At 39.1% G+C, this 16,767-nt stretch overlaps 1 protein-coding gene across 1 annotated transcript in view; it reads left to right on the top strand.

Moving 5' to 3' along the window:
* Positions 1-288: 288 nt before the first annotated feature.
* The window catches only part of RAB38 (RAB38, member RAS oncogene family), a 21,939-nt gene continuing 5,460 nt past the window's right edge, over positions 289-16,767 (top strand). Inside the window, exons 1-2 of the mRNA XM_026849824.1 lie at positions 289-589; positions 9,166-9,446. Of these exons, the coding sequence (XP_026705625.1) occupies positions 385-589; positions 9,166-9,446 (486 nt within the window). The 5' untranslated portion in view covers positions 289-384. The remainder of the gene's footprint in view (positions 590-9,165; positions 9,447-16,767) is intronic.

Below are 16,767 nucleotides of genomic sequence, written 5' to 3'. Positions count from 1 at the left end.
GAAAGTGTGTAAAACTAGTGCACAACACAAACACTGTCCTTCCAGCGAGGAGTGAAACGGGGAACAGGACTGTTGCATAAATTTTCCTGCAAAGTCTTTAGTAGCCAGACTAATCCCAGACACACCTCATGCTGACCTTTACACACATACGCACAAAACTTTCCGGGAGACTTTTTTGCCCCAGTCCCTTGCTTACTTCATCTCCCAGCAGGGCTGCTGCTGGACCTGGTGATCCTGCTTCCGTACAAAGGGAAAGAGCCTCCACCTACCTTGTTCTCCTTCCCTCCCCGGTTCCTCACTCCCTCTTTCCCCCCTCGGGCTGGCCGGATTCCTCGGGCAGAGCATGCAATCAGTTCGCAGGGAGCAGCCGCAGCCACAGGAAAGATGCAGAAGCACAGTCAGAAGGAGCACCTCTACAAGCTGCTGGTGATCGGGGACCTGGGAGTGGGCAAAACCAGCATCATCAAACGTTATGTCCACCAGAATTTCTCCCCCCACTACCGGGCCACCATCGGGGTGGACTTTGCCTTGAAGGTTCTGAGCTGGGATGCTGAGACTGTGGTACGGCTGCAGCTCTGGGATATTGCAGGTGAGTACAGAGGAGAACACTTTGCTCTATAACCCATCCAGAGACTACACAAAATATTGACCCAGATTAATTTGTACTGATCTTTAAATTGGAAACTACCAGTGCCTATGCAGTGAGAAAGAGGATGTTGAGGAGAGAAAACTTGAAGGGCAGATTAACATTTTGGAGTTTCCCTAAAGCCAGCAGACCCCCAGACAAGGGGTGTCAGAATGAAACCTGCCCTGACTGCTTTTTCTCCCATTGTGTAGGGGCACAGCCACCTCTCTCCAAACGCCCCAATTCTTCCCCTGCAGCTGCCTCTGTTCATCTTCCCTCATTAGACTGACAGATGTCTATGATGAGAGGGAGAGTAGCGAGAATTTCCTGTTACAGCTATTTAATTTGGTGGAAGAGATCAGGGGTTCAATAAAATGGTTAAAATAATTTTTATAGTTTAAAAAATAAGGAAAAAGTATCACTAAGTTACTTTATCAAAATACCTTCTTCCTTTACTCCCTCTCTCTACCTTCCTTCCTTCAGCCCAATGAAACTTAAACAACTTCTGACATACTTTGAAAAGAGAAGTATTTCTATTTGGCAATAATCCTGGTTGTTTAAAATGTATTTGCTCATATTTACTTGTCCTTTTTCCAACACCAAGCAAAAAAAAGATAATTTACTCTGTACAAGGAGAATAAGAATAAAGAAGTCCAGCTATGTTTGCATGCTTACATCATTAAAAAATGCAGAATTTGACGTTGTCAGTTCATCAGAGTTTTTATATTTGTTTCCAATTAAACCCAGAACTTTTTTTGCCACCGCCCCCCACCCCCCCTTACTAGGAATTAATCATTTTTGATTCAGTCCACAAAATAAAAGTTTATCTTCTCAGCATATTTTGTATGCTATAAGTAATCATTTTTCATTTAGTGTACGTAGGAATCCAAGTACAGCTATAACACAATAGCTTGAAGGAAGATATTTTTATTAAAAACTCAAAATTAAGTCACATTTGTTAAGAGGTGAACTTTATATCAGCTGTTAGGCAACTGTGGCAGCTGCGGCCTGAGCTGTGGGTTCAGTGATACAGTCTGGAACGGCACTGAGTAAAACTAGTGAAATGAGAAAATTCTTAACATTCTTATTGGTGGAGGGAGTGCCTTTCTTCTACACTTAGCTGCCTCATGTCTGAGCTCTGAATTTGGCACCAAGGTACGAAAACTTATGCAACAACACCGCTTTATGCAAAACATGCATAACCCCCAGCTTCTTTGCACATCAGTATAGTTTTGTGGGTTTGTGATATTAAATACATACATGCTCAGTTTTCTTTATTAGGAGTTGGAATAATGGGGAGAGAATTGCTTTTATTGCTCACAAGTTACCGATTATAGCCATAAATACATACACTTCCAGCAAAACTTTGCTGCATGAGAAAAAAACATTTAATAGTAAATTCTGAATGCATCAGGGACTTAAAGGATGTATTTGCATGCCTTGTTTCAGAGATTTATTACATTACTAATCATGTGCTGGCAGATCATATGATGTAGCTTTCAGTCAGGCTGCAGGAGCAATTACACGAAGTTGTACTACTGAATGACTAGCGTGCTTTCTGAGTTATCACACATGACAGAGAGAATTACAGCATAGTACTAAATTTCATATGAATTGCTCAATTCAAAGCATCTCTGTGAAGGTCAAGACAGTGGCCGGTAATAAAAAGAGTTGCTGTTTAGTTTTAATGACTTATGTGTAAGAAGCTTTAGCATTTGTTGGCTACACACAGAAAATAAATTCTGTAAGCAACAGCCTGAATTCAGATCAGCATGGTGTTGACATAGAAGTGATCACAAATAAAACATCTGGCTGGTGAGAAAAAAGTTGTTTAAAAATGAAATCAAAGTAAAACTGATTTGAAATATGGAGGGGATGGAAGTGTTTTATCGTGGCTGTGACTGGTCATATATCACCACTTGAAAAACAGAAATAATGTGAGAATAAGAGGGAGGAAAATAAAATCTCTGGTCTCAGAACATCCTCTCACTTTTGGCAGAATCTCTGTTATTAGGTCACATTTATCTTTGGGCATAAAGCAATAAATTTTCAGTCTCTAACCAAGCTAAAGAATGTTGTCTTCGCATTTAGGACATCTTGAATGGAAGCAAATGCTGCAAATGTATCAGTATATGAGTATATGTGTATATCTGTGTGTGTGCTTGTGTATGTGTGTATGTGTATATATATCAGGTATCACTTCAGCTCTTACATCCCCTCTTCCCACTCCATTATACAACCAGTGATCTTATTACTAAGTGCAATGTGTACTCTTCCTTGCACTTCACTGTGTGGATCAGTGGGTAGTAAATTGCTTAAAATACTCAAAAACGTTTTGAGTAAAACTAGTGTCAAAATTTATCTACATTATGAGTAGGATTTACATGTATGGCGACTTCATGGGAAAAGTGACATATTCCAGCTCTGGCAGGACCAAGCACTTTATCCTTGTTTACCCTCATAGACATCAGAAGAAAAAGCAATTTTGGTTCATGTGGTGCCATCTTATTTAAATGTAGTTAAATGTAGTTTATATTTCTGTAACATATTTTTCTGTATTTTTTAATTTGGTAAACAAAACTATAAGAAATGCTGAACAATAATGATAACAAAGCATTAGAATAATTCAGGGAAGAGATAGGTTCTGCATCACATATTATTATATTAAGACTTGGGTTTTTTAAACCGATAATATATTCCTGAAGCTATAGGTCTTAGACAGGAATAACTGGACAAAGCTTCATGGTTTATGATGTTATGATACCTGTAACAACACACTGGCATTAAAATCTATGAATTTATGTCTGATTCAGCAAAATGACTGAGTTTCAAGTGACTGAATTTTCACTATTGTGTGTGGGAGGAGATTTATACAGAAAATTCTCCTTGTCTTTAATTTCCTCATAACTTCCATTTTATTTCATTGAATGTCCAAAATTCTCAGTTTTGATGTTCGTGTCTCTGTAGAAGTGTGCCATCACCTCTACTGCTGTGTTATGAATCTTTAAATCCTCCTTGGTCAATTTTTTTTTTTTTTCTATTTCCTTACCTTTTCTGCTGCCTCTGTATGAGTATCCTTTAAATTCGTTAACATCTTGTTAGAAGTAAAACTTTAAAAGAAACTCTTAGTCATATTTTGAGCAAGGCTGTTGTGGTGGCAGTGGCCCTGTAGGTGTAAGGCTGAGGCAGCTTTTGAAGAAACCAATTATTGCAGACAGCAGATCCGGGTGTATTTGCTATTCACTCTCTGCAAGGCTGCTTCTCAGTGCTACAGTCCGTGTTTCATGTCCACACAGCCCTGAGATTTCTCTGAAGATGGGCTTTAGCTGCAGATTTACTGCAGGGAGCAGCTTGCGAGTGCAGAGGAGGGCAGAGAGCAACACTTCAGAGCCTTCCCCCTCCCCTGCTACTTTTTCACAGCCGTGTCAGCATCACCTTTATCCCTCCTGCTGTGTTATGTGTGGGCTGGAATATTCATTGCTACCAAAAATGTGTTGGTTTGCTTTTAGAAGACTGGTTCTCATCTCATAAAGAGTTGGACCAATTCATCGGAGACATCCACACAATACCAGTAGTGACAAAAGAGTTTCTTTTCCTTTCCCTGCGGTTTCCACCTTCAAAACAGCAGTCTTTGCACAGATATAGGCAAATGTCTCTGCAGTAGTAAAGTTTTTAAGAGTGTTATGCTCCAGAAGGACTAAATGGACTGTTCACTAATGCCAGGCACAGCACATCCTCAGCAGGTCAGGCTTTTAGTGGCTGCTAAGCGTTGCAGTACATATGCATAAATAAGATAGTCATGGTGATTTCTAGGCTAAATTACCTTGAAATTACTGTTCTGCAAACATAAATAAGTCCCTGGCTGTGGTGTTTTTATTTCAATATAGATTTGTGGTGGGATCTGTAGGGCTAATCCTGCTGACAGCCTGTTTTTCCACATTCTGGGGTGGTGAACACCACCTCAAGGCTTGCTTATTTCAATCCATAAAGATGATGACTTGAATTCAAGGGTGAAAATTCTGGAAGGTTTTTTTGAAGCGAAAGGTAAAAAATGTTTAAATCTTTTCTGCAATTTCCAGCTTCTCAGTGTTGGCTAAAGGCCCTTTGTAAAGCATGGTGGTTCCCAGAAGATTTTGCTCTTAGAATGAGGGATGGTGACAAGAAGTAAAATCCATTGTAAAATCGGGCATTAGGCAGTTTTATTCAATTTTTATTTTGCACTATATTTCAGATGCTGTGGGTGAGATTGTAGAAATTATCTGAGTTTTTGCACTTTACGATTAGTTTTTATAACTTTATCAGAGATGATAGTGCTTAGCGAAAATTGTAGATTTCTTTACAAGTCATGCCAGCAGATTTATGTAGGGTGCATTTTTATAAACTATGAAAATTCAGCTGTTGATTACTTTAAAACCATGAAATGATACCTTTCCCTGCTGCAGAGCTGCCACGGAGATTAGGATAAATGTGTTGACAGGTGCCATTCAGACAAGGAGTCCTTCCCTTTAATGGAAATCTTGTTTCTTTGGCACCCTGGTCTCATTGGGTTCACTTCAAAGTGAGGTAGGATTCATCTGGTTTAACAATTAAACATCTTGTACTGAACCATCTGAATATAAAATGCTCAGCCTGGGCTCACTGGGGGATTGAGGGTAGAGATTAAATACCTCCACAGTAAAGTTTATGTGACCACTCTTAAATGTCTGTCCTTGCTGAGAAGATGCCATCTACATATCTCTTCTTAGTCTCTGGCTACAAAAGGACCCTAATCTTAGATACACCCAGTTTATTTTTATTTTTTTTTTAATTTAAATTAAGGCTGATGAATCCCAGCATAAAACAAAGGGCATCAGACTTGTGGGGTTTTGATGCCAGATGCCAGTGGCCTTGCAGTACAGTAAAGTACAATGGGCCAGATCAAACAGACATTTCACAAGTTACTGACCCTTCCAATGAAAAGCAAAACCCATCTTCCCCAGTCCCTCTTGCAGTAATACAGATTCTAATGTTCAAGGCTGCCTGCAAGATACCATTGAATACCTAATGGTTGATCTATTTTCTAGCCTAATTACTGACTAAGTCATTGTGTTGCTGAAAACCTAAGGCCAGATTCTGACACCTTTAATACATCAGACAGTGACTATTTTCATGAGTTATTCTGCTAAATGTAAAAGTTTTAGGAACCTCATTTATTAAGTATTTGCTCACATAAGGGAGAATCTTTGGAAAAAAGACTTCTCCTCGATAGATTACAACATCCATCTCTCCAAGCACAATGAAAACACCAGAGATCACTTTTTTTCACACTGTAAATTAAATAAAGAAAAGCTATTATGTAAATGATATAAACCTAAAAGTCTGTTTACAAACCACTACTTTTTCCATTCAAAGTGGCATAATGTCTTTATGCTAAGTATGTTCATATATTAATTGCAGCTCATGGGGAAAAAGACCACTTCAGAAGGGGTTTAGGCTCTTTATTCACCCAGCACCTCCATTCTTTCTCTTTCTTTAAAGTGATTGATAATGGAAATTGGTGAACTCTGCCCTCCTGCATAAAGCAGCTCTTACAAACACTAAAGCTTTTCAGTGCAGTGGAAAACCTGAGTGTCTGCAAAAGCAGCTGGAAGTAGTAGGAGGAATAAGTGTCATATCATTTTTCAGAACTTTGTGAACCACTACTAGCCAGAATATAGTATCATAAGAGCCTTTTATTCCTCTAATAAATTTGTGATGAATGATTTTATGCTGCAAATTAATAATTCAGTTCATGTTCTATGACATATCCCACCTGTCTTAGAGATCTGTGTCCCAATAAATCACAGAATCATAGAATCATCTGGGTTGGAAAAGATCCCTGAAGATCATCCAGTCCAACCATTAACCTCACACTGACAGTTCCCAGCTACACCAGATCCCTCAGCGCTATGTCGACCCGACTCTTAAACCCCTCCAGGGATGGGGACTCCACCACCTCCCTGGGCAGCCCATTCCAACGCCCAACAACCCCTTCTGCAAAGAAATGCTTCCTGATATCCAGTCTAAACCTTCCCTGGTGCAACGAGGCCATTCACTCTTGTCCTGTCACTTATTACTTGGTTAAAGAGGCTCATCCCCAGCTCTCTGCACCCTCCTTTCAGGGAGCTGTAGAGGGCGATGAGGTCTCCCCTCAGCCTCCTCTTCTCCAGACTAAACACCCCCAGTTCCCTCAGCCGCTCCCCATACGACCTGTGCTCCAGACCCTGCACCAGCTCCGTTGCCCTTCTCTGGACACGCTCGAGTCATTCAATGGCCTTTTTGTAATGAGGGGCCCAAAACTGAACACAGGAATCGAGGGGCGGCCTCACCAGTGCCGAGTACAGGGCTCAGATCCCTTCCCTGTCCCTGCTGGCCACGCTAGTGCTGACACAAGCCAGGATGCCATTGGCCTTCTTGGCCACCTGGGCACACTGCTGGCTCCTGTTCAGCCGGCTGTCAATCACCCCCCAGGTCCCTCTCTGACTGGCAGCTCTCCAGCCACTCCTCCCCAAGCCTGTAGCGCTGCTGGGGGTGGTTGTGGCCCAAGGGCAGCCCCCGGCATTTGCCCTCAGTGAAACTCCCCCAGTTGGGCTCAGCCCATGGCTCCAGCCTGTCCAGGTCTCTTTGCAGTAGAGATAAAATATGAGTGAAGCCCAAGTTTAGCTGGTTTTACATCATCTACATCTCATCCATAGTGCAAGCATCTCAAGAACTTTACATGAGAAGTATAAAGTATCACTGAAATACAGTATGTATCAAAAATTAATAATATATGTTGCTGCTTACCTCACTGCTAAGCTTCTAATCAGACATTGAAGGCACCTTCTTGCAGATGAAAAAAAATTACTCAACAAGGAGATTATTGAATAGCATATGACAGCCATTCATCTGATTAGTTCACTGATAGGAATCATAAGACATTTTAATATAGTCATAAGAAATTTTCAATATGACCTCGTATTTCCCAGACATTATATATTTCTAACTTGCTTTATCAATGGGATGCAGTGTTTGTTTAATGCAAAAAAATTCTAACATGAATTTGTAGAGGACAGACATCCATTTTTTCTTTCTGCATCATGTGAATGACTTTTTCCTTGCTGCGACAGCTACTACATAAACCCAAAGATAAACATCACAAACAGATGTTGTTGACCTCATAAGTACATTCAGTACTATTTCCATTAAATGAAACTTCATGGTCTAGAAGCCCAGTAATCAGCACTCCGCAGTTCTCCTTACATTTGACAGCACAATTTCCATCAGATAAAGCCTCCACAGGGTCAGAGGCAGACTTCCAATCTTCTTGTCTTCCTAACCTACTCAAAATTGTGCACATTGAGAAAATAAGGCTAGAAATAGGTTTCTATTGAATGTTGTTTATTTTCATAGGACATTTCTCTGGAAATATATGGTTAAATACGAGAGTTGTCTTGCTTAAAGACTGCTGTTGTCATAAAGTCTTTCAGGAGTTTATAATTCTACTTTTTTCTGATCACAGCTCAGCAGTAGACATCAATGGAAATTATATTTTTTGAGTTCCAGAAATATTTTGTGTAATTTATTTCAACTCTTGGAAACACTTTTTCAAAGTTCCTATGAAAACAGCTTATATATAAACAAACCCACAGCTGGTCAACAGACCATATCCTGATTTCATGTGTTAATTTTTAAGCTGTTAATCATATAAAAAGATAGATATTTGTAAAGTCCATATTTTAATATATTACTATATTTTTAGCTTACAAAAATACTATAAGTAACTTCCCAGAAAACACTTTGAATTCAGAAGATAAAACCATAAATCTTCTGAACAGATCTAGTGTGAAACATCTCCCAGATCTTTTCACTGGAGCAATACAGCTCTTAATATTGCTACTGCTGTGCTATTTCTTAGAACACTTTCCATATTTGTAAGGCTTTAAATTCACCTTTCTCACCTCTGTGTTTTAGTTTGCCAGTAAAAGTAAATTCATAACAAGTCTAATGCCTGGTATGGCTCCAGAGCTTAATTATGTTACCGTTGATTATTATCACTTGCATGAGACTATGCAGGATCCTTTTCATGCATGAGCAGATCCATTGTGATAGATGTTACCCACAAAATACCGTAGTATCAAGGAGCTTCCAATCTGGTACCTAGATTTTTTGTGACTCCTGTTTAAGGTCCTGTAACGTACACCAAGACCCTTGGTACTGTCCACAGACCTAGAAATCTGGTAGCTTCATAAGACTGCATACTGAAGTTCAAGCTTGTCATAAAGTTATTTAATTTCCTTGGATATTTGCTTTAAAACTCCTTTTCCATGCTATACTCTCTTGCATTTTCATACAAATGAGTTTAGCATTGTACTTACCATTTTTTAGACAAAGAATAGCTTTCCAGAGAGTTACAAAATGAAGTCCTACTTTTCAGTAATGTTCTCTTAGAAAGCCTGCTATGTGAAATATTGACCTAGATTGGAAGCAGTGATTTTTACAAGGTGGTTTTTTTTTTTCTCCTCCTACTTTCTTCATCACAGGTCAGGAAAGATTTGGAAACATGACCAGGGTATATTACAGAGAGGCCATGGGGGCGTTTATTGTCTTTGATGTTACAAGACCTGCAACGTTTGAAGCAGTGACAAAATGGAAAGAGGATTTGGACTCTAAGTTGGTTCTTCCAAATGGCAAACCTGTGCCAACAGTCCTTTTAGCAAACAAATGTGACCAGGGAATAGATGTTCTTATGAACAACGGCATCAAGATGGATCAGTTCTGCAAAGAGAATGGGTTCGTGGGCTGGTTTGAAACATCAGCCAAGGTAATGTTTCCATTTCTTTTTAAATGTTTCTCCAAGTACAGAGAAAATGGTTCCTAAAATAGTTCACTCAGTCGAAATGTGTATGTTGCAAAGCTCCTCTCGTGGTGTACTTTCTTAAAGTTGAATTCACAAATGAATACCTTTCTATTTCTTTTAGACCTTTTATAAAAAAGCAAATTATATGTAGCATGAAGCTGCTCTAATATGCTAGGCCAGCAGTTAACCATGTAAAGTCAACAACTTACTGCTTAATAGCCTGGGGAGGAAGAAGACCTTTGGCAAGGCACAGAAGTTACCTCTTTGAAATGATATGAGGACATCTTTCATAATTCTTAACAGTTAACATTATATCTAAATATTTATATAACCACTTTGTATAAGAAATGTTGATTTGAGACAATAGGTTTATTGTGTTAGATTCCAGAAAAAAAGTCAGCCTATCGTAGCATTTGTATGATGCTTACTGTTATAAGCACTCATTCTCTTTTCACAAAAATCACATATCTGGGGAGGAAGGAAAGATCAGTGGTCAAAGTGCCAAATGAATTACTCTGAGGTTCAATTCCTGGCCTTGGTACAAATTTCCTGGGTGCCTATAAGAAAATAGAGATAAAAATCAGAAAGGACACTGACGTTTGCAGAGTATAAAGGCCCAAGGTACAGTGGTTCTGTATAACAATTTGAGATTTTTCAGAAAATCTCAGTGCATGCAAGATTTGGAGAGTTGACGTGTGAAATAGTGATTTGAACACAACAATTCAATGGATATTGTGTTTATTGTATTCTCCAGTTATGAAAGCTGGTGTCATCATAAAGAATTCTGGGGAATGTTTGGATGTTTTAAATGTAAACAGTTTGGTGCTGGTTTGACCTAGACTGTAGGCAGACTAAAAGCCAAAATGATATATTCAGTTGTTTAAATTCTTTTAAGCACTTTATGAAAGTTACTAAGAACTTTTGTAGTGTATACTTGTATTTTACTTTTCTGGTCTTGACTCCTTATGCATTAATATTTTTGAAAAGTCTCACCTGTAATCAGCAGAAGTCACAGAAGGTGACCAGCAGGATGTCCTAGACTGCCTCAAGCATTGCATGAACTCTGGTCTGAGATTGTGACCTTCCAGTACTTAAAGGGGGCTTTTAAGAAAAATGGGGACAAAATTTTTAGTAGGGACTGTTGCCATAGTACCAGAGGTAATGGTTTTAAACTAAAAGAGGGTGGATTTAAACTGAATTCAAGGAAGACATTTTTTATGATGGGGGTGGTGAAACACTGGCACAGGTTGCCCAGAGAGGTGGTAGATGCCCCATCCCTGGAAACATTCAAGGTCGGGTTGAACAGGACTCTGAGAAACCTGATCGAGATGAAGATGTCCCTGTCCGTGACAGGGGGGGTGGACTAGATGGCCTTCGAAGATATCTTCCAATCCGTACTCTTTTATGATTCTATGGCTTTGTGGTCAGTGTCTTTGCTTTCCTATTGAATGGGTCTCAAAACTAGTTACTATTTCTTCAAAATGCCATTTTTAGGGAGAGATTTAGGTCTAGGTCAGTGTGCAAATTATCTTGCTCTACAAATAGGGTGCTTCCCATTCCCACATGTGCAGAACGTGGTTTGAATTCTGGTCTGTGGTTCTCTGCTGATTTGTGCTGGGTGAGGCCACTAGAATCCAGTGTTCCTCTCTAGGATAACTTAAATTGTACCATGGACAGTGTCTAGTTCCAGTTTAAGAAAGAGACCAAGATATCTTACATCAGCTTCTTCATGATAATTATAGCACGAAGCTAACTATTAAAAAAAAAAAATAATCCAGAGAAATGGCAGCTGCCAGTGGAAGATGTGGCTAGTTAGGGGATTATTACAAGACAAACTTATTATTTGTATAGGGATTACATATTTTTGCCTTTTCCAGTATTCTGATTCTGTTAGGTGTCTAACTGCCAGGCCACAAATCACATGAAATACCTGGTTGTGAGTATTTGGGATCCAGTTCAACAGTCATGTGTAACACTGTACATGGCTGTTCTCTTCAGAATTACTTTTTCTTCATTTCTGACATGTACGTGACTCTACATTTCCTGGGGACAAGAATTAATTCACTGAAAACTGAGGCCTGAGGGCAAAACCACCACAAAAATCATGTGGAGTGAAATGACTAACAAATTGTTTTAAAATGCCTGTATCAAAAAAGACTTTCAAAGAGAATGGAATGGAACATTAAGGGCTACAGGGCTACAGTTTCATTATTCTAGGTTTGGATTAACAAAGTTCATGGAGCCGGTCTCTGCAATTTGGCCTGTGAGGAAGGATTCTGTACCATGAATTCCATTCATCAGTCTCTAGCAAGCACCTGCCCACCTCTTAGAAAGAGCCACCACATTTATTGCAAGTCATGGCAGACAATGAATGTACAATTTCAAAGGTCACAGAGAGGTTTTACCATGAAGATGGAACCAGTCTTGGGCAGAACTGTGGACGTATAAAGGACATGTAAAGTTTAAAAATATCACAACAGAGGAAAAGTTTCTCAAGTTTTTCTAAGCCACATAAAATTAAGATTTTGAGTAATTTTAAACAAATGATCTATCTATTATATATTCTTCTTAATTAATTTGACTCAGAAACCCAAGAAGTCCTCAGATTACCAGTGCAGTCATGTAGGAACAGAAAGAAATCCAGTTAGGACAAGACTTGTCGTTGAAAACACTGGGAAAGGAGCAGTGAGAGTTGAGGACACATGGTTGTGTTACCAGACTGTTCTCTGTTGCTCTAAAGGCTATGATATGTTATTCTGCAGTCCCCACACCTGATTTCCACACAGAGTTGGCAGCTCCTGACTTTAAAATGATGCAAAGAAGAGTAATTCCACTAAAGATGATAGAATCACAACATTTAGGCTAAAATACATCAGAATAATTGCCCCACTTGGTCTAAGATCTAAATAAAAATGACACTTTTTTTTTTTTCTCTAAACAAAAGGTATTATTACTGCTATTTTAAATTATTGGATATTACCTGTACCTGGTATTCTTTCAGCCTAGGGCATATTAAATAATTGAACGCAGGTCTAGGGAAAATAAAAACCTAGCTATGTTTGCTATACAGAATAGGGACTTTTCTGAAACAAAATAACACTGACAGAGAAGTCATCATATTGCAGCTTGGAGTTTTAGCAGTTCAAATAAGTAATAACTCTTTTTTGTGGTATCCTGGAATAATTAGATCTCCAGAGGTTTTCTGGAGACGTGCTTGGAAATGCTATAGCCTTCAGAGCAAACTGAATATGATTTATGCATTTTAGAAAAACAAAGGTGATTACTTATAAAAATACATCTTTTAGTTCTGGTTGCCTTGCAGAAAGTAGTATGCTATATATGTACCTACCATATTTCAAGCTGTCAATGGTTTGAAATTTTTGTCTGTTATACTGTCAGATTACACCAAAAAAAAAAAATCACTGTATTATTCCCTGGTGCTGTTTCTCTTAAGTTAACAACTTCAGTAAAAAATATTTGAGTCACCTAATGCTTTCTCATGTATTGGTTTTGATTCTTACATTAATCTAAAGGAAATACTCAGCCTGTTCCAATTTTCTGCTCCCTGCAAAGACAGAAGAATTTGTTCTGATAGTCTGCAACGTAAGGGCCTTGTTGGGCAACAGCACATTTGTAGTATAGTCACAAATTATACAACTCATCATATATCTAGTGGAGAACTTGTTCTCTTATAATATGCATATTTAGTTTGCTCATTTTGATTGCAGTCTCAAAGGCACATCACTAGATAGTCACAAAATAACCCTTAATAGTAAATTCTTTAATAAATTTTGTGACCACAACTATTGTGAAAGATGCATTTTTTAAAGGAAGAAAATTTCTCCTTCCTGTCACAGATTGTATTATCCAGCATGTGGCCAGAGTAGCTGAGAGCTCTACTCACATTTCCAAGCCTTTAAACTGTTTTCACCACTGTTCTTAGTTCAAAGAGTCAAGCTTTTGACTTGGATTAGAAAAGCAGCAATTTCAAGCTTATTATCACTTTATAATGAAAACGGAACTTGTGCATCAAAATAGACAAGTCAGGCAAAGCTAAATGTGCTTGAAAATACCTACTTCAGAAATAACTTGAAATACCTTATGACTGACCATAGCTGTGATGTGATTATGCCTGAGTTCTCTTTTCCCTGCTGCAATTCTCCTTCCAGCAATAAAAATTTAGGTGAAAAACTATTCATGTTTTGTCCAAGTTTCCCAGAAGGGCTGGTAGTTGTGCTTTTCAGAACCTCACCAAACTAGGTTAAGCACATATCACCTTGTCTGCTGAGCATTGTGGTCTGGAGATTGGAAGAGCACGGAGTCTCTGGGCTATTTGGACACATCCTATTTGAACCAGTAAAAAGTTACAGAATCTGTCCTCCTTTTGCAAATGTGGATAATAACGTGTCCTTTCTCCAGCTTTTGTCTGGGAGGCAGTTCACAGTGTGTCACAGTGCCCAAATGCTGGGCTAAGAATCAGGAGTCCTCTTTGCCACTGATCCACCAGGTGACCTTCAGAAACTCATTGTCAGCTCTCATCTAGCCTCTTCTTCCACAAAGCAAGGACAGCGATTCTGCTCCTCTTAACAAGTGAGCTCTGTGAACAAACCAAGCTCCCCTAACCCTTGTTTAAATCACAAATTCTTCAGTACTTTTGACTGGACAATTATTATGAAAGTTGAAAAAAAAAACCTAGCTATACGATAGACTTTGAGAGGAACAGGATATGTGGTTTTGATTTCCATAAAGACAAACTAGTTTGGACATGTATTTGAATTAGGCTGACACACTACAGCTAATCTGATTTGATAACCGAAACCAAAGCAATCCATCTGAGACTGCCAGCCCCAGCGAGGGATGTATGGATCCCTACACTGTCTTTTTAATTCACTCAAAAAAAAAAAAAAAAAAAAAAAAAAAAAAAAAGAACCTTAGAAAATATTTCAGTTACTGCCATAAATGAAATTAGCTGACACCTAAAGCAGAAACCTTTAGTTCAGTTTCAGTCACTCTGTGTAGAATCCTCTGCAATTTGTTTCCTGAAACTAAAAGGAGTTGATTCAGATTATCCTACAGGTATTAAAGCTGTCCTATATTTCTCTGGATCACTTTTATGAAATATGTTATTTAGTGCTGGCCAAAAGCTGGAAATTCACAAAATCACAAAATGTTGAGGTTGAAGGTCATTAATCGAACAATTTTGTTGCAGAGTATCCAACCAGCTCTAAGAAATCAGTCGCGGAAATTACCTTGTTCTCAGGGTTGCAGTCAGAGCACTTCATATCCATGAAGTTCATGATGGCTTTTAACTTGTGTAGTTGTGTTTTTTTCTAGAAACACAACCACAGCAATACAGCATGTCTTAATAAGGCTCTGCTGCCAGTGGTTTCCAAGGGAACTCTGCTGAGGGAGCATGTGGAGCCATTCCCTCAGATTACTTGCTCCAGGGGAGTGCAGGTTAAAACATCTTGAAAGTAATTTCCCCGTTCCTGGATTTTAGTGCATTATAGAAACAAAACGTGAAAGTTATGTGGTTTTCACTAGGTTCCCATCTAATACCTGAATATTTCAGATTTTGCAAATGTTTACTTTAGGGAAGTTGATTTCCTTCAACTACAGCAGTAGAATCTAAGATCATTTCTCTAAGTGGTGCTGGCTTAGACCTCCCCAAGTGCCCATGTTCGGTAGCTGTGCCTGCATACAAGCTGTTCTGCACCCTGACTTCCCAGGTAAGACTCAGAAGCAGCAGATTCAGTCAGAGAAAGCAACTACTTAAATGTAGAAAGGGAGCAGTTTTATTCCAGAAAACAACCAGGCAGACAAATCTAAGATATCTGCATGGCAAAGAAAGAATGAAAGGATCGGGTGAGACAGGCTCATAGAACTAGCAGAGGCCTTTTTTCTTCTGTAAAGAGCTAAGAGCCTGTCTAGTCTGAGGGGACATATTTCATATATTAAAAGGGAATGCTCTAAATGTTAATGTTCTGCATCTGCATTAGAGATGACAGATACGGGGGAAGGCAATACAGCATGTAAAGAAGCTTGCTGGGCTTGTATACTGCTTTGAGACACATTCAATGAAGTATTTATTTTTCTTTCAGTTGATTGTTGCATTACAAGACTACAACATTATTTCCCATAGCAATAGGTTCTAAGGTTTTAAATGATGCAACTTTCCTGCCCTGACTCAAGTTGCTATTGTTTCCATAAAATTGCTCTTTGAAAAGATATATTTGAAGGAGATCCATCTACAAAGCAAACTGTAATTTCATTTGTGTCTTCCAGTGTTCCTTTCTGGCTTTCAGAGATTGGTCAAAGTTATTTTCTTTGCCTTGCTTTGCTTGGTAATAGATTAAAGAGTAACATGTGCTGGTTTTCACTTTTGCATTGCTTCTTGGTGGGGGCAAGAGAAAGACTAAAGTAGTCAGACATCATTGCAGGAGCTAGGTTCAGGTCCTTGCTCTGGCATTGGCAGGTCGATGCAGGGTCACTTCGGGCTGCATTCACAGCTTAGTTCTTGCATCACAGACTGCAGTAGTGTCTTTCAGGTGCTGGGGCTTACTAAGGCACAAAAGTCACAGAAAAGGGTCAGGCACCTCAGGGGGCAGGGGAAGGGGAGATGCCCAGGAAAAGGTTTCATAAAAGCTATCATGATAAATCCGGATGTCAGTGTGAGGAGTACAGCAAAACCAGACAAAGGCACCATAATGTGTATAAATCCTTCCTTTTTGGTCTTGCAGTGAAATCTCTCCCACAAGCCTTAGGAAAGAAAGGTGTTGCGTTCCTACCTTATCATAAGACTTCAAGCTATGCCATTTCCCACTTTCCAACTAACCGCCATGTGCTGAACCAGGTTTCATGCAGTTTCCTCTGTTTGGGGCTTTGCTTTTTCTCCATTTGATAAATAGCCATGGCATCTTCTCCCTGTCACAGAAAGATGTTGTGTAGATAAACATATCAAAGATGCAGTGCTGAGTAATAGCAGCCTTAAGAATAGTATAGGTAGACTGACCTTTGCCCACATTTGAAGAACTGTGAAGGTAAAAGTGACTTCAGAGAAGTCTGGAAAACAAGCTACAACACTACAGGTGCATCTAGTACCATGCCAAGAGCTAGATAACCCCTGAACATCTTGATGCTCAGAAGTGGCTACACCAAGGAGGCAGAGTAAACCCCTCAGTATGATCAAAAGAATTTGCTCAGAACATGATAGGAAGTTAGTAAAATGCCAAAAAAAGAAAAAAAAAAGAAGGGAGAGGAGAGGAGAGGAGAGGAGAGGAGAGGA

Source organism: Athene cunicularia (assembly GCF_003259725.1).
Source record: "Athene cunicularia isolate RWA chromosome 1 unlocalized genomic scaffold, athCun1 chr1_part1, whole genome shotgun sequence".
NCBI lineage: Eukaryota > Metazoa > Chordata > Aves > Strigiformes > Strigidae > Athene > Athene cunicularia.
This window is presented reverse-complemented; position numbering and strand designations above follow the sequence as displayed.